Source organism: Ochlerotatus camptorhynchus, unplaced genomic scaffold (assembly GCF_037179485.1).
Source record: "Ochlerotatus camptorhynchus isolate MF236.1 unplaced genomic scaffold, CSIRO-AGI_Acam_v1.1 ptg000646l, whole genome shotgun sequence".
Taxonomy (NCBI): Eukaryota; Metazoa; Arthropoda; class Insecta; order Diptera; family Culicidae; genus Ochlerotatus; species Ochlerotatus camptorhynchus.
This window is the reverse complement of record NW_027041125.1, coordinates 300,932-321,419: the sequence shown is the minus strand read 5'-3', so window position 1 is coordinate 321,419 and position 20,488 is coordinate 300,932. Positions and strand designations below refer to the sequence as shown.

Genomic DNA, 20,488 nt, shown 5'->3' with positions numbered 1-20,488 from the left:
AGGGGGCGAGGGACCTATCCCAAGTTGAAACTCGTTGAAGTTAGTCTATACGCCATTCTACTCGATTATGTATATAAAACCAGACCCGGCTATCCAAATGACAGGAGGAATGGGTTTGCGTGCAGCACACATATCACCACCATTACAGTATCAGTAATCGAAACCGGATACGGAAGTTCATCCCCCCCCCCCCCAAACGGAATTATTGATATATTTACAAATCGATGCATGGAAATATGGGGCACAAGGAAAATGGGTCAGATTTTTATTGTGATTCCTTGTTGAGTCCACAAATGGCCATTTAACAATTTGAATGTTGCACGTGTCGTAGGAGCTTATATTTGTGCACTTAATCTTTCGAAGTTGTTCCGAAAATAAGGATGTCACAGCGAATCATCTTAATTAATGTGTCAGCAATAATTTTCTCTAAGGTATTGCGGGTTGCTTTGGTTTTAGAGTCACGTGCAAATATTCGATGGTGAAACACATATCAAATATTCGATATACACCACCCTGTAATGCACTCTCGCTACTAGAAGCTGTAGCAACGAAACGAAAATGGTGTGAACATTTTGTGGGGTGACAAAATTATTTTGCTGGGAGTCTAATTGGGGTCAAAATGTGCAACCCACAAGATTTTGTTTGTTTGGAACTATTCTGTTGGTTTGAAATAAAAAATCTAAATATCGTTTGTTTTTAACAGAATATCATTTGTATGCAGACCAAAATAACCATTAAAATGAAATAAGTTAATCGGTTTGATATAAACAAATTTTACGATTTATTTTGATAAATTAAGCAAATGTTTCACTCGCAACTGTTGTTGTTCAGTGTTTGTTTTGATTTGCATAAAGAACGTTCGCGACGTAGGAGGTTCATAGAATTATTTGGAGGCAAGACGGTTTAAAAAAAGAAGTTGACTCATGGATGTTTAGTTAAGCAAAAATAGATTTATTTATGTTTTAATATCGTCGATTATTCCCTTTACATAAATTTCACATGATGCCTAACGAATCTTCTTATGCGTAAAACATGCGCTGCCTTATTGATGAATTCGTTCGTGATGACATCCAAATCGAGACCTTTAGCCATGTCCTTATAAAAATTTACACACCCATTTTTTATTGCTGGAGTTCAGCAATATTTTGCTGGATTTTGCCGAGCTGGAAGTTCATCAATCCATCCAGCAAAATACTGTTGGCTGGACGACCAGCAATTAGGCCCAAAGTCAAACTGACAGCACTTTGCTGTAAACCAGCAATTTATACGGATTACGCAGCATAGCGTTATGCCAATCATTTTGCTGGAAGAACAATAATTCTCAATTGTTTAAATTGTTTATAACATTCTTGATATAATTTTAACTGAAAAACACTTTATACACTGGTTTACTGTATTATAATCGTACAAAACTTTATTATTCTCATATGAAGAGACAATTTTTGAACAAACTATAAAAAACTGGGCTTATTTTGAGCACATTTTATTTACTATTCTATAGTTTTCTTCAGATGAAAAGGCTATAAATAAAGAGAAAATAACCTTTTAAACTTAGTCAACTTAAAGTAAAAAATACTTACTCCATAATTAAAATACCATTCATGCAATTCATGGGATGATTCAATAGTTGTACACTTCTTGACTCGAAAAATAAAAAACTGCAGAGAAGTGAACGATGGCCCCGGTCGACTTTGACGTTTCAACCAGATTACTGTAAAATCCAGCATTTTTTTTATGGATTACTGGTTGTTCAGCAAGAAATCTTTTTGCTATAAGCAGTTCAGCAATTAATTTTGCTGGAACTTGATCCAGATTTTTGGTGTGTAATAAAGAAATGGCCTTTTCTGTCCCATGGTTGAACCTAAATAGGTCGCCTAAGACCTGAAAACGACCTCTCAACAGTAGCTAAATTCTTAAAAACTTTACAAACTCCGGCAAAATATCTATCAAGTGTGCTTTAGATTTGATGTAATCAACGATGGTGGAAATGTTTTGCTTCTTTAAGAATCCTTAAAAACATCTCTCTTTGCACTAGCAACAGATCCGAATCGATGTCATTACCATAGAAACTGATAAATTTTCACTTAAATATTGGTGTTCAACTTCCAATAGAAAAAAGATTCCGTATTGAAGCGAGAGGTAAGCGATTCCAGCACATTGTCAATAATTTCTATGTACTGCTTCTCGTGGGTCTCTTCGATTGAGGTACTGACAGTTGGAGCGTCGGTTTCGTAACGCTTGGGAATTTTTTTCTTCCTGGGTACTTTCGGTAATCCAACTTCTTCTGGTCTGTTTTTTGTTACTTTTTTTTCAAATTTCATCATAATCCCACCATCCGGTGTGCTTCCTCTATTTAATCGCAGTCCACTGTATCGACGTATCCAAAAATCATCACCGACGTTCAAGGCAAAGTAGAATTCGAATTTCCCCAGCATTCTCAAAAATCCAGATGCCTTAGTAGAGCCAGCATCAGAAGCGTCATTTTCAGCCAACGATATGAAAAGTTCTGCTAAAGCTATAGGACAGAAGATAGGACAGAAGATAGGGACAAATATTTCACAGTCCTCCGCGTTGGGCAGAGGCATCGCAGATTCGTCGAATCAACAGATTTCAATGTCTGGAAAGCGGCAAGTATTTTAGGTGAATCTCTGACATAGTCAATCTCATCTTTTATCAGATTCAATGTGTCTCTGCAAATATGAATAGTTTTGATTGTGTCTTGCGCAATCAAATTTAAAGAATGAGCTAGACAATGGACAAAAAGAGCTCGTTTTTCATCGGCAAGTATTCTTGTCTGTACTCCGATTTTCTTGCCAGCCATATTATTTACCCCGTCGTAGCACTGTCCTCTACAACTTGAGATAGGTGGATCAAATCGAACGAGAACATCTTTAATAATAGAATTCAAAGACGACGAAGTAGTTGATTCAGCTTCATAGAAACCAAGGAAGAACTACTCGACCTCAAGAAAAGGGGTAGAAAGCCTGTTCTTTTCTGCTAATGTCCGCCGTTTCGTCACAAATAAGCGCATGAAAATCCGCTTCCTTCATCAGTTCTACCAATCGTGGAAGATTAGAATGACTTAGAAGATCCAGCATTTCATTTTGTACTACATGACTACACACTTAGATTTTTTTGCCGAGATGGGCACCACCGAGCAGCTCGGCATTTTATTTTGCTGTAAATTCAGCAAAAAATATGTTTGTTAGCTGAGATATCGGCAAAATTCCCGTCTTTTAGCTGAATCTCGGCAAGTTTTTCACTGAGATCCAGCAAAATAAAATGCCGAGCTGCTCGGTGGTGCCCATCTCGGCGAAAAAATCTAAGTGTGTACACCATGTGTAAGATTCTCGTTTCAGCCACATTTGTAACTCGTGTGAATCTTTACCACGCAAGTTCGGAAAATTAATGAAGATGCTTGAGTCATCATGATGACCACGAATAGTGAGGCCTTGCGTAGCCAAGTATAGGATTGATGAAAAAAAAATACTTTAGGCAAGGACGGCTCGCTAACATTTCCTTTTTCTTCTGGTCGGATATTTGAGCGCACACGTTAACTCGCATTTTAACGAATGCATCTTCAAAACGGCCTCGATACCTCGAGTGCTTTAAATGTTTCAATTCCTTTTCAAATTGTTAAACTCTGTTTCTTTTTTTTTTAATGCGTTTATTTTTCCAGGCTCATTTGCCGTAGCTTTGCGGAGCCGATATTCATTGTTTAGATTACAAAATTTCTTAAAACTAACGTTAGTAAATCGGGGGCCGATTACTCGCGGCTATCTCGAGGTTAGGGGTAACAAATTGTAACAAATGGATGGCAGGGTAGGGATTGAGAACACAAGGTTTGGAGAGCAATGTGCTCTTGATCTCGAACTAAGCGACCAACTGATGAAAAAGACAAACATGGGGGTACACCGATGGGCAGCAGACAACACTAACTACTAAATCCTCAGATCTATCCGTTTTAAAAACACATAAATTAAATTGCAATAGTCGAGATCTCGGCTCGCCAAGATGTCTCTAACGGGCCGCATGGGTTGTTTTCCTCGGGCCCTGGGGATGCGGATAACTCGGATCTAGCAACACAATGGAGGGTGCATGACCAAAGCACGTGGTCGATATCGTGATAGCCACTACCACAAACGCACAAATTGCTGCCTACGAGCCCGATTCGGAAGAAATGCGAGTCTAACGAGTAGTGATTGGACATGAGCCTTGATATGATACGTATGAAGTCACGGCTCATGTCCAATCCTTTGAACCATGGCTTGTTCGACACCTGTGGGAGAATAGAATGTAACCATCTTCCCAGATCACTCTCATTCCATTTTTGTTGCCAGTTGGTGAGGACGTGCTGACGGGTAATTGAGAAAAATTCCGCAAAGGCGATTTGTCGATCAAAAATATCGCCTTCCATAGCACCCACCTTAGCTAGCGAGTCCGCTTTCTCATTACCCGAAATTGAGCAATGAGATGGGACCTAAACTAAGGTGATAGTATAGGAGCAGTTAGATAACGTACTCAATTTAGCTCGGATTTCGGTCAGGAAATACGAGGAGTGCTTCATCGGCCTCATTGATCGAATAGCCTCCAACGAGCTAAGGCTATCAGTAAAAATAAAAAAACTCTTATTGCTACTAACATGGTGGTACTTGTTTGCAAAAATTAAGGGAACAACCATTGACCGATGGTGATCTGGTATTCCACGGATTTCTTGCAACATGGTCAGATCAAAATTTACAGAGGAACTATAAAAGTATTGGAGGCAAACACGAGTGGAATTGAATGAAGAAGGGCCAATCTCCAGCGTCATGTACTCGTAAGAGAGACTCATGAATCTTGTTTGAGGATTTCTGTCGAGCAGCTTCTCAAAGTTTTCTATTACCAAATAATTCACAACGGATAAGAAACCGGAAGGACAGTTCCGCGAAACGATCTGTCAGTGGAAGAACACCCGCGAGTACTTCGAGGCTCATCGTATGCGTCGAGTGCATACAGCCAAGCGCGATTCGGAGGCAACGGTATTGAACCCGTTGCAGCTTCAGGATATGTGTTTTCGTCGCTCATTGAAAACAGAAGCTACCGTACTCTATAACCGACACGATGGTTGTTCGCTACAACCTGATCAGATCTTCCGGGTGTGCTTCCCACCAAGTTCCAGTAATTGTACGAAGAAAATTGATTCTTTGTTGGCATTTTTGTTTCACATACGCAATATGTTTTCCCCACGTGCTTTTGGATTCGAACCAGACACCTAAATACTTGAAAGATATACTTTGAGTGATTGTTCTACCCTTTAGTTGAAGCTGTAACTGTGCAGGATGATGCTTCCTAGAAAAAAAAACCAACTCAGTTTTCTCCGGAGAGAATTCGATACCCAGCTTCATAGCCCAAGTAGACAAATTGTCTAAGGTATCTTGCAATGGTCCTTGCAGGTCCGGTGCACTTGGCCCTATAACGGACACAACCCCGTCATCTGCAAGCTGCCTTAGCGAGCAATTTTCATCAAGACAACCATCAATGTCTTTTACATAAAAATTATAAAGAAGGGGGCTTAAACATGAACCCTGGGGGAGACCCATGTAACTAATTCTTGAAGTTGTCGAGTTTCCATGAGAAAAGTTCATATATTTCTCAGACAACAAGTTGCTCAAATAGTTGTTCATAATTGGTGAAAGCCCACTATCGTGGAGTTTATCCGAAAGGACATCGATATAAACAGAATCAAAAGCCCCCTTAATGTCTAAGAAAACTGAACCCATTTGCTGTTTTTGCGCATAGGCCAGTTGAATTTCAGTTGAAAGCAACGCAAGACAGTCGCTCGTTTCTTTGCCTCTCCGAAATCCAAATTGCGTATCTGAAAGTAAACCATTCGACTCGACCCATTTGTCTAGACGAAAAAGAATCATTTTCTCCAACAATTTCCGTATACAGGACAGCATCGCGATGGGACGGTACGAGTTATAATCCTACGCGGGTTTACCGGGTTTTCGAATGGCGATAACTCCCCAACAAACAATTTTAGCTGCAGAATAGCTTATACAGGCAAAAATTAGCTGTATAAGTCAATTTTCAGCTGTATAAGCTAATCTGCCGCTAAAATTGTTAGTTGGGTCTTACTTGCCTCCAGTCATCCGGAACAATGTTGTGCTCCAGAAATTGATTGAATAAGTTCAACAAGCGTCTCTTCGCGACATCTGGGAGATTTTTAAGCAAGTTGAACTTGATTCTATCCATTCCTGGAGCTGAATTGTTACATGAAAGGAGAAAAATTGTTTCAATGAACACCATATCTTTCTTGCCGGAAAATGGAAGGCCAACTTTCACAAAAAATTCCCGGCAAGTGAAGCATAACATGAATTTTTCACAGAATCGTAGAAAATCCATGGGAAAGTCCATTTCCATCTAGGTACAAAACGCCGTTTGGAAGGATTTGATGCGTCAGATTGTTTACCTGTACCAGATGGAACTTTTCCCGCGTCGTTATTCGATTCTGTACCAGCACTGACAATCCTCCCAATAATTTCAGCTTCCTCGATCTCTACTTTCGCAGGAATTTTGATCCAAAACTTGTCCATCGCAGATGCTGAAATTGTTAGATAGAAAAACAAACATTAATTAGGATTATTGACACTTACCTTTGTTGGAAATCAAATACAGCTGCTTCACGGGTATCGTATTTATAAAATCAATATGTTGAGAAATTCAGCTCTCATCTGGCTGGTATCAATTTATAGATTCAGAATGGAACCATCACTGAAAGCTTGTTTCGTTTTTGACAGATTAAAAATGAACAGATCTTCAGTGATGCACAAAGATCAGCTCTGACAATAGACTTCTCTGACGTTTGTGAAATGTGCAAGTATTAGTGCAGAGCTTGGGGTAAATTATAAGTATTAGTGCAAGAAAACCTTTGAATTCACCCAAAGTTCTGCACTACCTAATACTTGTGCAATTCATAAACGTCAGAGAAATTGGCCAATGCATGGAATGGACGAGTGCACCGATGGATTTGACTACACTCACTCGAGAAAAAGTGACACAAGCTGCGGACAATGTTTACTAATCATGAACACTAAATGTTCATGAATAATGAACAATGAACATTTAGTATTCATTATTAGTAAACATTGCCCGCAGCTTGTGTTACTTTTTCTCGAGTGAATGAACTCAAATTCATCGGTGCACTCGTCCATGAACTCACCAACAAATTTGACGATTGTGTGGCGCCATGTTTACCAAAAATGAATGCATGACGTAATGCTCGCGTAACTTAAGAAAAGGTCCTATCAACTTTTAAAAACAACTTGTTAGGCCCTTTTCACGTGAACCGAAGAACGCCCACGCAAACCAAGAGCACTATCGAGTAGGGGAGCATTTACTGTTGAACTGAAAATTAATTAATTATTATGACTGGGTAATGTATTTAATGATCACGCATTTAATTCTTCCATTAGGATAAAACCCAAGGGCAAGTCAGCTGTACTCAGAGCAAATAGTTTTGCAGTGAGTAAATTTGAGCAACTCATAATTACTCAAAACTGATCAAAGTATCCTTGTTTATTCAACATATTCAAACAATGAAAAGTCAAAACAGATGTCATCTACCTACCTGAGATTTTAATCATTTGAGTTGAAATCATGCATTTGTTATTTGCATCCGGTAATGTTGATGGCTTGCGTTGGTGTCATATGGGTGGCGAGAAAAGTGCATAAGAAGGTTTGTTTACAAAAAGCTTGTATGCCCTTTTCACATGTGGCTCTTGAAATTTAGTAACCGTTATTATTGTATGAAATTACTTGCAGGATGACTCATATCTGATAACAGATTTGTCGGTTCTATATGACATCAATCCGTATTAGTCGTCAAGATATCGCTCGTACACAGGGATTTGATTCTTCTAAAGACACAGGATTTATCTTAGTTAAAGTTTTCTCTTATAGGCGGTGACAGAGTAGTCTAGGCTACCCTCGATTCGTGAACCTCAGCTGGTCTATCCGCTCTTGAGTTCAAACGCAGTAAATTCCAAAAGGAATTCCGGAGTATTCCAGGAGAGCTCAGTGCTAAACTTTCCCTGTTAGCTTGAACAATAGTTCCGGGAAATGTAAGTTGGAGATCCTTCTTGGTGGACGCCACTCTCATGCTACTCATGAAAATTCAGCCCAGTGCTAAATACTGGGAGAAGCAGAAACAAATGGTGCCACAAGCCACAATCTTAAAACAGCTACATTTTTTTTTTTTTGAAAAAATGTCCACCCGGCACCCCTAAATAATCGTTCCAGTCCGTGCATTCTGCAAAACTGATATCCCGGACAGAATTATAAAATCCAGCAAGTTCAAAATCACAAGTATCTCATCCACAAGAACTTCAGCACAATTTTTCAGTTCCTTATGAAATTATTGTGGAAATATATATCAACCTACTTCAGCCCAACGATGAAGACAGATTTCAATACAAAAATCAGGTTGCTATGGATACTTGATGCTGATCAACGTGAGTTACTCAGAGCGACTCAGATCTTACTCATGATCAAAAGCTGTCTTGCCCTTTGGATAACACCATGAAAAGTGTCCATAATTATTGAAGGGGTAAAATGATACTTTGCCCCTTCCTAAAATTATTGGAAGGGGGCAAAAAGGTGCTATGCCCCTCCTCCTTCTAAGTTGGCGCACATGATTTATAGTGAAAGCTTTTATCGCGAGTCAGATGTTGATTCAAAGCAAATGATTCTAGTTTGAAAAATCTCTTAATCCCAGTTTTTAGCTCGTTGTTCCACCAAAAGATGATATTTTGGTGCAAACTCATTAACTTATAAACCATTATTAAATTTTTCATGAATTTATGTATCAAGAATAAGGCTTGAAATGGTCTTCCAAAATCCTCTAACATAAGAATTCATTTGATTAATATCATTGATTTCTACCTCATGATTACACTATGATGGTCAGAGAAAAGAACAATGACCGTTTCTACTGTTTTAACATGATCCATAAACAATATCAAGTCTAACGGGTAAAAACTAACAAATTTGAATTTTCATCTGGGCTCATGAAAAAACACATGTTTGAGAAAAGAAAAAGCGATTTATTTTCAATGAAGCTACGACACGTTTATACAAAAAAAATCAATGAACATTTGAATAAAGTCCGTTATCAGACTGAAAATCTCTCTAATAAAGCAAAAAAAAAAAAAAAAAAGTCCGTTATCAGCTGTTTGACGTAGCTTTGTCACAATGTTACAATTATTGGCCTTCCAATCGTTTTTATATACCAACGAACTCATATTTCCAAAAAAAAAATCTTCAATTGGGCGACACTGAGGCAAGATTGTTGGATTGCGGTTTTTGATACATACGGGATATTTTGATTTTACAAGAAGGTTAGTGTTTTCTAAGCATAATGCGATGATGATTTATCCAGCCAAAACACGCAGTTTCCGTCTGCGTGATATTTTTGAAGAATTGAAATCAAAATTTTCTTCAAACATTGATTTTGGTACAGTTCTAGGTTGATAACCAAACCGCTAGGCTTGAACCCTGGCTTAGAAATTCATCTCTCCGATATGGCGATATACAGCTACACTTTCAGTTCAAACTTATGTTTGAACTTGAATCTTACATCTGAATCATATCGATCATTTCCAGGAATGTGAGATTTTGAGAGAGGAAAGTAATTTTCATCATCCAAAACGAGACATTTTCCAGAGTAATTTCTTTGGTTTTTCACGTTCGAAATACCCAAGTAACTAACAAGCCCGCTAATCGCCCTTTTTGCTATATAATGCTGATGTACGGCTCATACAGAGTTTTGAAGCCCTATAACAACTTTATATTGCAAAAAGGGCGATTAGAGTGGTTACTTGGGTATGTTGATCGGCGTATTCTGGAGCTCTTGATTTCTTTCGACGACAAACTATTCCTAGAGTCGGTGTATAATGAGTCACGCCAAGAGAAAAACAGTGGAACTCGCATCACGGTTTTTGAAAGATTCCCTTCCCTTTCACTTGGCAACAGAGGACTTGTGCATTAACTTCAAATGACTTCTAGCGAGAAATTAAATTACCGGCTGCAGTAAATTATTATATTAGTGATTTTGTCGGATTAAATCAGCAACGTATATTACAAATTCTCATTACTGATCATTACCATACGAATCTAATTACAATTTAAATTCTCACTGCGTGTTTATGGTCATTTCTTCGATTAAATTTTATATTTTATTTCAATACCTTTCGTGTAGCTTTCATAGCATCGTAATGTTTATTTATTTTGCACGATAGGTAGCCAGTTTGACAGTTCAATAGGTAGACTTGGCTTCACTCTTGGCGTGACTCATTATACACCGACTCTAACTATTCCTAGCCTTTCAACGTTTTACAGATATGAGGTTGCGAGCACTTGAACTTTTTCGCAGCGTCCCACTAACTTATCGAATCTTTGTTGTTGAGCGAATTGTGTAGCGATCGAAGTCCTTTTTGTTCATTATTTTGGCTGGTTTTCCACTACCCCTCTTCTGAACTGTTGTCTAGGATGCCAGAATACCACCGACAAACCGACATGAAACTTAAACTTAACTCTTGATCGAGAATCCATAACGGCCGATTCAAATGAGCAGCGATTCCATCTGTCAAAACCATAGAAATGTCTTATCTAGATAAAAATAATTTGTCGGAAATAGATTAGACACGAAACAACTCATATTTTGTATGCGTGTTCGTGGCTAGGATAAATATTTTCCGCGAACACAACGGTAGATGTCAGTTTTGTGCTTTGATCAGAAATTTCTTGTAATTTGTATGATCTTCCATGTCAGTTCGTCGGTGAGAATACGGTAAACAGTAGAAATTGGTACATTCTCTGATTTGAAATGATCCACCGTTAACTTTTTCGCACGATTTTCGTGTGTTTTGAAGAACTGTACAATGCGCTCACGAAATGCTTCTTACCATTTTCAACACATTTTTGATTTGATATTTGATTTTCATAAGCTATCTCTTTTTTGTGGACATTTGTGGTTTGGTACGAGGTTTGGTATGAGAGAGTTGAAGCTATTTTCATTTTTAATTATCTCCCGTTAGATTTGGATTGCCTCTCAGGAAAGTAAAAAATCGACCATCGTTTTTCGATAATTCAACATCCAAAAACTCAAGCTCTTTCACCATATTTTTTAATCCATTACAAAGATTCTCGCCCGATCCAATCCAGAATCATTTTATCAATTACCGCGTAACATTTTACGAGGGCCTATATCCAAAATGTAAACAAATTGTTTTTGATACCATTATATAGCACCGCTAAGAAGCTACCAATCGTATAGGAATATTCCAAATCATCGATAAAAATTATTCAAAATAGCTTGAATTTCAAAACGGCTGATCAACGAGTCATTCATACGGCCTTTCATATTTTGTTTCGATTCATTAGGTTCCATTGATAAGTCTAGTGACGTAGAAGGGCCGATGATTGAAATTTGTCTAATCCAAGCTAGGCCCTACTGCTTGAGGCAGGGCCGAGGATTTGTTTTGCATTTATTTGACGTTATGAAAAGGCTTAGCAAAGGGCCTACCATTTCTGATGACAAGCACGACAGCTTAACAAAAAGGGCCTAACCATTGAATGATTCGCATAAAGGCTAATTAATTTATTAACTTAAATTGTTATCGATACTCATGCACTTTTGAATTTTTTTTTTTCGCATAATTGGGTTCTTTAATTTTGAAAAATATATCGGTTTTTATATATCATCTGAAGGAGCTTCGTTTTCTGAGCACAGCGATATTTTTTTTGAACCCACACACTTTCATCTCGATTTTTAAATCAAGATTTAAAAGAAAATAATAACTTCACTGTCTGACACTAAACAAACATACTGACAGCTCGCTCCCATACAAAGTGACACCGAGGGGCGCTAATAAGGTGATTTTTGCAAATGTAATCGTTTTTATTTAAAATAGTTCCAGTGTACCAAAATTGATGAAATTTTGGGTTTGGGTTCCATTTCTAATGCAGATTACGAATATGCATTTACCTCAATACCCTTAAAGAACCCAATTTATATGTTGTGTAGTGAGATACAGTTACTATTGTTATCCTGATCAAAATAAATGTGTAAAATACATTAAATTTCTTATTTATTTATTTAAATAGTGGCGAAAAAAATTTACAAATAATTTTCTAGTTTGTTTACATTTTGACCATAGTCCCATTTCAAATGTTATACATCATCTGATAAAGCTTCATTTTCTTAGCACAACGATATTTTTATCGATCCCGTATACATTCAACTCGATTTTAAACCAAGATTAAAATTGTTAATCGTTGAAACTAAATCTATTCGTTGACAGCTCGCTCCCATACAAAGTACCACCAAGGGGCGCTAAAATGGTGATTTTGCTAATGTATAATCGTACTTATTTAAAATAGTTCCAGTGTACCAAAATTGATAAAATTTTGGATTTTGGTTCCATTTTTAATGTAGATAACGAATATGTATTTAACTCAACACCCCTAAACAACCCAATTGAAATCCCCACACGGAAAGAAAAACAAGTACTTAATTTTGAGTTCTTTTCACCCAGGTTGGCAGTTCCGTGCGCCAACTCAATTTAGAGTTCTAGAGCCTACTGAATTTTGAGTTGTTGTCATTCACTCGCATGTAAACAGGATTACTTACTTTTAAGTAGTTTTCACTCAACGTCAAGTTCAAACTTCTCAAAATTGAGTTTTACACAACTTACTCAATTTTAACTTGGCGCACGGAGCTGTCGAGTTGGGTGAATAGAACTTAATTTGGGGTTGTTTTGCTCTTTTCGTTTTTGACAACAACAAGACAGCAAGAGGCATCAGCTCAAAAGTAAGTTTAAAGAACTCAACCGTTGGGTAGTTTTGGTTCTCCGTGCAAGAATTACGGTCTCCTTGAACTCTCCTACATGTATCAAAATGTCATCAATGAACAGAAGATTCCTCTCTTTTTGTACTTTGAACCTGAGTGCGCATAAACATCAACAAATTCAACTTCATCAATTACAAGTGATGTGATAACGCCATTAGTATTCATTATAACATTTGATAAACTATTACGTATGAGTACTCCGGTACGTTTTCCATCATTGCTGATGTTCACTATTGCTGTGTGTAGAAAGGAAAGATAAACTTTCAAAAGCGACTTCTTGCATGAAAACAATATCAAGATCTTTGTTCCACACAAACTCTTTTAGAAAATGTTGTTTAACATGACACCTCATAGCGTTCAAATATATAGTAACTATTTTCCGAATATATGACATACATACTCAAACGTAGCAACTATTATGTAAATATACTTGTTTGAATATAAATTTTAAAGCTGATTGGAAAGTATGCACACATTTGGGTTATCTGAGATCAATAGCCTTCAAAATACAGTTTAAGAGTATTTAACTACTATGGTCCTCAAACTAAAATCAGCTCAAGCAAGGTAATTAACCATAAAAGGCCATGTACCTGGATACAAGACATTATGAAGAATTTCCCGAAAAAAGCTGTAATCACCTTTTTTCCAGAATGAAAGAATGAACAATTTGCCAGTTACTCAACCGCCGAAAGTTCCAACTTGTGTAGCACACAAACCTCATCATCTGATTATCATCATTTACGTCTATTCTATACCCGTATCTATCGATCCCGACATCTACCGATAATTAGGTACAATGTAACCATAATCCAATCAACATCACCACCTTTGCAAAGTCAGCAAACGCGTATCTGCGACTAAGCTTTCGCCTACCAGGCCCACATCACCAATCTCTGCGAAGTGTGCAAAGGTAACAACACGCGAAACATCAACCAATCACCCCAACGACACACCATAACCGGTGACGCTGTTTAGCTACATGTTCCTTCTTCTATTCCGCAATGTGTCTACGGTGTCGCCAAACCCCAAAACGAACTCGATTCCATCATCCATCGACGTCACCGGCTTAGATAACAATTTAATCCGGCCGGGAATGTCAACCACTAATTCCGTCTGACTCCTACGTGCTTAATATTTTCGTTGCAGGTGCCTTCCTCATTCCGTTCATGATTATGTTGATCCTGGAGGGTATTCCCCTGTTCCTGATCGAGCTCGGAATGGGCCAACGGATGCGGCTCGGTGCCCTCGGGGTGTGGAACACGATACACCCCTGGCTCGGCGGTATCGGCATCTCGTCCTGCATTGTGACGCTATTTGTGGCGATCTACTACAATGTGATTATCACTTGGTGCTTCTACTACTTCTTCAATAGCTTTCAGGTAGGTGTTTATGGTGTGTTTGTGGTGAGTAATTACGAGAGCGGAAGATAAATTCAATTAGTACAATGCTTGTGCGCCTTTAGTTAGACTACAGTGGAGCACTGTGAGCTGCCAAGCGGTAGATAAGCAGGCGTGGAATTAGATACGATGATTGATTGCCTTTTTCATGGCGGTTCCATAGTGTAGCGGTTATCACGTCTGCTTTACACGCAGAAGGTCTCCAGTTCGATCCTGGATGGAACCAAATTACTTTTTATTAAACATAAAAATACCTTTATTGAACATTTGTATCTATTCTTGACAGGTCACTCTGCCGTGGGCTACCTGTCCGCAGTTCAACGGTACCGATTTGCCCGAATGTGAACGGTCCTCGGAGACCGCCTACTTTTGGTACCGAACAACGCTGGACGCATCGCCCAGCATCGAGCAACCGGAAGGATTCAAGTGGTGGATCGTGCTGTGTCTGCTGCTGTCGTGGACGGTAGTGTTCTTCATCGTGATGAAGGGCATCCAGAGCTCGGGCAAGGTCGTCTACTTTACCTCGCTCTTCCCGTACATCGTGCTGACGATCTTCTTCATCCGAGGTATCACGCTCAAGGGAGCCGGCGCCGGTCTAATGCACATGTACACTCCCAAAGTGGAAAAACTGCTGGAACCGACCGTATGGTTGGACGCGGCCACCCAGGTGTTCTATTCGTTTGGGTTGGCCTTTGGATCGCTGATTGCATTCGGCAGCTATAATACACCGAAAAACAATTGCGTCCGGGACGTGATTCTGGTGTCGGTGTGCAATGCCGTTACCGCAATCTACGCCAGCGTGGTGATATTCGCCATTCTTGGCTACAAGGCAACGGTCGGCGTCGATCGGTGTATTGCAGTGTAAGTTTATTTTTTTTTATTAAATCGGTAAGAGTTGTTCCCTAATTATTGAATACTATTTTCGCATCATACTCATACCAGAAACAAAGGAATTCTGTTCAAGCATAATATAATTGACTCGATACATGTGGAAAACGATATTTACGAGGCGAAAATGAACAGCTTAGACGAAGCCACCAAGGCGAATTGGACCTTTGAGCACTGCAGTCTGGAGGAACAGTTGGATAGCGTAAGTAGATCAAATAATTTTATAATAGTAGACATAGTATAGTATTTAGAAAACTAATGGCCACTCTTCATTAATACACACAGTAGATTTATTTTAAATATATCCAAAATTTATAATAGAAATTACCTGTAATTGGGATCTTGAATTTTGAAAAATATATCGGTTTCCATAGATCACCAGAAAGAGCTTCGTTTTCTGAGCACCACGATATTATTTCGAACCCATAGACTTTCATCTTGATTTATAAATCAAGATTTAAAGCAAAATAATAACTTCACTGAATGTCGCTAATCTAACAAATTGACAAAATCACAATTATTTAAAATAGTACCAGTGCTCCAAAATTTATGAAATTTTGGAAATTTGGTTCCATTTGTAATGGAGAACCTAATTTTATGATACTGTAATGATCCGATCCCTCGATGACCCTCCACGCATCAGACTTTTATATTGAATATTTTCATATAACCGCAATTCCAAATCTTTCTCATTTATCTTCAAGATGGATGGTTAAGGAATACTTTGGTGCAGTAAGACCACTGAAAAAGCGAATGGGTTTCGTAGAACATTAGAAATGATTTCCAAAATGTCTCTTTAACACTGTGAACACAATAGCTCCGATAAAATTTGTAACGACAAATTGGCAATGTTTGGAAAATCATTACTCAGCAATTTATCCATAGATTTTATTTTTTATTACCCGCATAAATCTTTAAAGTCTATAACTGGTGTTCAAAAAAAATTAAAATGATTTCAGTGCCGTCCAGTGCTCTAGTGAGAGAATCGCGACTAAGTTGCGTCGTACGGCTGACCAGTAGACTGATGCAAAATTTGAAATTTCCGCTCCACAGTGCTCAAACGGTTCCAAATTGGGCCCTGATTAGCCTCCCAAAATTTGAACTCATTTAGTGAAAAACAGACTTGGCACAAACCATTTGAAGTTTATATGGGAATTACTATGGAGAAATCATAATTCCGGTTCATATCCATCTAAAAATTCACCAGTTCACTCTACTTTAGAAAATGGTAGCTGAGCTTATTGAATTTTTTTTTCAATTACAACTTTGTTCAAGACCACTTTTCGATCAAATGTGAGGAACAAAAATTATTAATGATTCAAGCCACTGATGTCTTATGATTATGCTCAATCAACTGTTCAGCATGCAACATTGGTGTTTATGGCGCTTAGAATAGATGACAAAAATCATGGCTACTATGTCACACTGCAGAATACAGTTTTGTCCACAATACAGTTTACTTAATCTTGCCATAAGATTATCAATCTCTTAAACAATTAATAACTATTTAATTTGACGTTTGGCTGAAAAACGATTTTCTGCAAAGGTGTAGCTGATAAAAATTCCCATAGCAATAGAATGTGTTAACAGTACAATATGTAAAAAGGCTAGAAGACAATGAACAAAAAGTTTTGTTTTCCCATAGTAATTTCCATATAAACTTCAAATGGTTTGTGCCAAGTCAATTTTTTATCAAATGAGTTTAAACTTTCGGAGGCTAATCAGGACCCGATTTGAAACCGTTTGAACACTGTGGAGTGAAAATTTCAAATTTTGCATCAGTCTACTGACCAGGGCCCCTTCTCCAATATGCATTGACGTTTTTTTTTGAAAAATAAACATGTTAATAAAAAATACTGAATTCGTTGAAAAAAAAATATGACTGAAAAAAAAATCTCATTTTTTATTGAACACCCGTTAATTTCAAATAGCGTCAATAGATTACGAATTCGTCAATAAATGGTTGATCTATGATTTTCAAATATTGCAAGTTTGCCGTTAAACATTTTACCAGAGGCATCCTGTTCGGAGAGTGATGCAAAATATCATGACACTCACGTGACACTCGTCTATGCATCAACCGACTATCGCTGACAGAACGTTTTGTCACGCAGTGAGAGGTAGAACCATGGCAAACAACAATCACCAATAATGGTCGCTGCTCACGAGCAAAACGGCACACTCATTGCTGATGATGAAAAGCACAACGAAAACAGTGAAGACTTCTGGAGCACGATCATGAGAAAAAGCGAAACGACAGAAGAAAATGAAAACAATGCCTACGCAATCCAAGTTCGTCTCGGCAGCGCCTGTGTGTGTTACAAACAAAGCAGGCATCATTGAACGAAAGCTGTTGGGCACACTCACCAACACACTCACATAAGCAAGCAAAGCAGCAACTGCTTAAAAACGAGCACAGATGAGTGTCGTGATTGTCGGGAATGACCAGATCGGTGATGGATCACAACAGAAGATGACATTCACCAGTTGCTTTTTACTTGTTTCGTCAACTTGATGGATGGTCATGGAGAGAGCTTCGAGGAGCACATTGATAGGAATGTACAAAGCGTTACCACCATCAGCTGTTTGACGATCGTGATTGTGATAGGTCGCAACTCTGATTCGGAGTGTTAATTTAAAGAGTACAACACCAAAGTAACAACATTTTACCATTAATGAAACATAATTTTCACTCTATTAAATTCCTTGAGTAAAAGTATGACCTGGCACACCCCAACTGGTAGGGGTACCCAATTATTTTCAAGTAATAAGCGTTTAAGGAGAAGCTTATCGACCCGAAAATAAAAAAAAATATTTTCTGTGCGTCTTTATTATTCTAAAAATATTGGGAAAAATTATCAAAAATCCAAGAAAATCAGTTTCTTCCTTAGATTTTTGTCAAAAATTACATGTAAACATATTTTTTCTATCTCATCATGAAAAAAATTGGACTGCCAGAAAAACCGAAAAGTCGATGTTTTGTGGTTTTTTGAGTCCAACTTTATGCCATAATGACTTATAAAAAATGTTGTTGCACGTGAATTTTCTTTGAAAAATTAGAAAAAAATGTGATTTTTTTTAGATTTTTGATACCTTTTTCAATATTTTTAGAAAAATTAAAATGTAATTATTTTTTTCGGAGCGGTGAACTTTCCCTGAAAGTCATTGTTTGCAAAAGCAATTAGGTTCTCTTGAAATGCTGGTGCCGCATTGATAGACTATGGAAGCAATTATTTACGGCTCCTTTATGCATTCCGATTGGTAAAATTATCAAAAGCTACTGAAAAGCGTTAAGGTGTTTCGTTGTTGAAAGTTTTTTGAGAGTCAATATTGTTACTTTCATTTCCAGAAAAAATTCGGTTAAATGCGTTTGCTCAGTCACATAAAGAAATCATTTAAATCCATTCATGAGCAATTCCATCCCAAAACACTTAAAAAAATTACGTCTTCACCCTTTCCGATTTGAATGTAACTTTGCATATTTGTTGGTTACATCCCAAGGTTGCCTTTTTAATTTAAATATGATTATATTTCTCAAGAGTAACTTTTTAAAATGGCGTATCTAAAAATGGATTTTGTTTTTCAAAAAATCAAAAAATCATAACTTGAAAACGACTTATCTAAGAAGAAGTTGTACATGGTAAGAAAAAAGTACCCAGTTAAAGATCACTTTGACTTACTTTTGAAGTGTTTGTCTAGTCCTTGAAAAGAATTTAACATAATATAAAGAACCGGAATATCAATCAGTCCCGAGATATCAATCAGAACGGTATCATATTACTCTCCATATCTTGATGTTCCATAATATATATTATCTCGATACGTGACCACTTTTTATCTATGTGTCAATGTTTATCTTGGCCCCTTTAAAGCGGTCTAGTAGGCTAAGCTTGTTCTATATCTAAATGGTGTCCTTCAATTTCTAAACATGGAGAGTTTACTGTATTGTACAAATCTAAACAATGGCAACAAACTGAATTATAACACACACAAAAATCCTACTTACATAAATGTGATAACATCTAACCACCCAATGATATTCCCGAAAAAAAAACCAGGCCGCCGAGGGAACCGGCCTCGCCTTCATCGTCTTCACCCAGGCCATCGTCCAGCTGCCGGGAGCACCCTTCTGGGCCGTCCTGTTCTTCACCATGCTGCTGTCGCTCGGACTGGGCTCGCAAATCGGCATCCTCGAGGGCATGCTGTGTACGATATTCGACATCGATATCTTTAAGCGGATTAGAAAACCTTACGTCACAGGTAAGTAATCGCACACACATTCGTTTTCGATCCCACTGGGAGGAGTTAGGATGATCCATTGACGTTTTCCGTTTATTCCATCGCCGAAAATAGGTGTCGTTTGCTTATTCTGCTTCACGGTGGGATTAGTCTTCACGACCGGAGCGGGTGAATATTGGCTCAAGATGTTCGATTCGTTCGCCGGAACGATTGGTCTGGTTGTGGTAGCATTGATGGAAACCATCGCCGTCATCTACATCTACGGACATAAGAAGTAAGAGATTGTTTTGGCATTTGGTGGTTTGAGAAGTTGAGATGAAATTTCCTATTTCGCACACAGATTCACGGAGGACATCTATCAAATGACCGGAATCCGACCCGGTATCTACTGGCAGATGACATGGAGGTATATTGGGCCCGTCATCATGTTCATCATCCTAGTGTCTTCGATTCTGAGTATGATACTCAAGAGTCCCACCTACTCAGCGTGGAATGGTGAATTGGTAAGGTCATTCCAAGCTCCTTAAATGTCCAGTGGACTACAATTCCACTCTTCTTTAAACAGGGCATTACCGAGACCAAATCCTACCCGGACTGGGTTTTGGGTATTGCTCTGGCGATGATTGTCGCATCCGTGCTTCCGATGCCGCTGGTGTTCCTGCTGCGACGATTCCAGATCCTCAAGGTGGACCTCGACATCCACCAGGGCTCGATCCGGCGTAACGAGACGACGGCCTCCACCAAGGAGATGATTGACGAGGACGACGTGAGTAGAGCCTACTGTTTTGACCATATCATAAACAACAGTCGCATTACAGTCCGACGCAGTGACACGGCAACAATCGCATTGCCTTTTCCTCCTTACGAGGAAACGGAAAGGACTTACAACATCACACATACACGCTGTTTTCTATATACTTTACGACTTCGTTTCGTTGATTTCGTGGAAAAAGTTGTTTTTCTTTTATTCGTTCTGTCTATTTTCCTTTCCTAGGTTGAGTGTGAGTTTTATTTTCCTTGCTCGATCCGCATTAGTCGGAGGATTATTTTGTCAAGTCTTCCTTCGTGATCA

At 38.3% G+C, this 20,488-nt stretch overlaps 1 protein-coding gene and 1 non-coding gene across 14 annotated transcripts in view; both read left to right on the top strand.

Annotated features, from left to right (window-relative positions):
• Positions 1 to 20,488, top strand: part of LOC135714435 (sodium-dependent neutral amino acid transporter B(0)AT3) — a 128,737-nt gene that overhangs the window by 74,975 nt on the left and 33,274 nt on the right. For all 13 annotated transcript variants that reach the window (XR_010518823.1, XR_010518824.1, XR_010518827.1 and 10 more), the window contains exons 4-10: positions 14,039 to 14,271; positions 14,576 to 15,150; positions 15,232 to 15,379; positions 19,236 to 19,437; positions 19,531 to 19,690; positions 19,757 to 19,919; positions 19,982 to 20,182. Coding sequence is in view for 3 of the 13 variants with exons in the window: in XM_065237810.1 (XP_065093882.1) it covers positions 14,039 to 14,271; positions 14,576 to 15,150; positions 15,232 to 15,379; positions 19,236 to 19,437; positions 19,531 to 19,690; positions 19,757 to 19,919; positions 19,982 to 20,182 (1,682 nt within the window). In the remaining 10 variants the exon portion in view is untranslated. The remainder of the gene's footprint in view (positions 1 to 14,038; positions 14,272 to 14,575; positions 15,151 to 15,231; positions 15,380 to 19,235; positions 19,438 to 19,530; positions 19,691 to 19,756; positions 19,920 to 19,981; positions 20,183 to 20,488) is intronic.
• On the top strand, positions 14,443 to 14,515 carry TRNAV-UAC (transfer RNA valine (anticodon UAC)). Its single transcript has one exon. It is a non-coding gene; the product is annotated as a tRNA-Val (tRNA).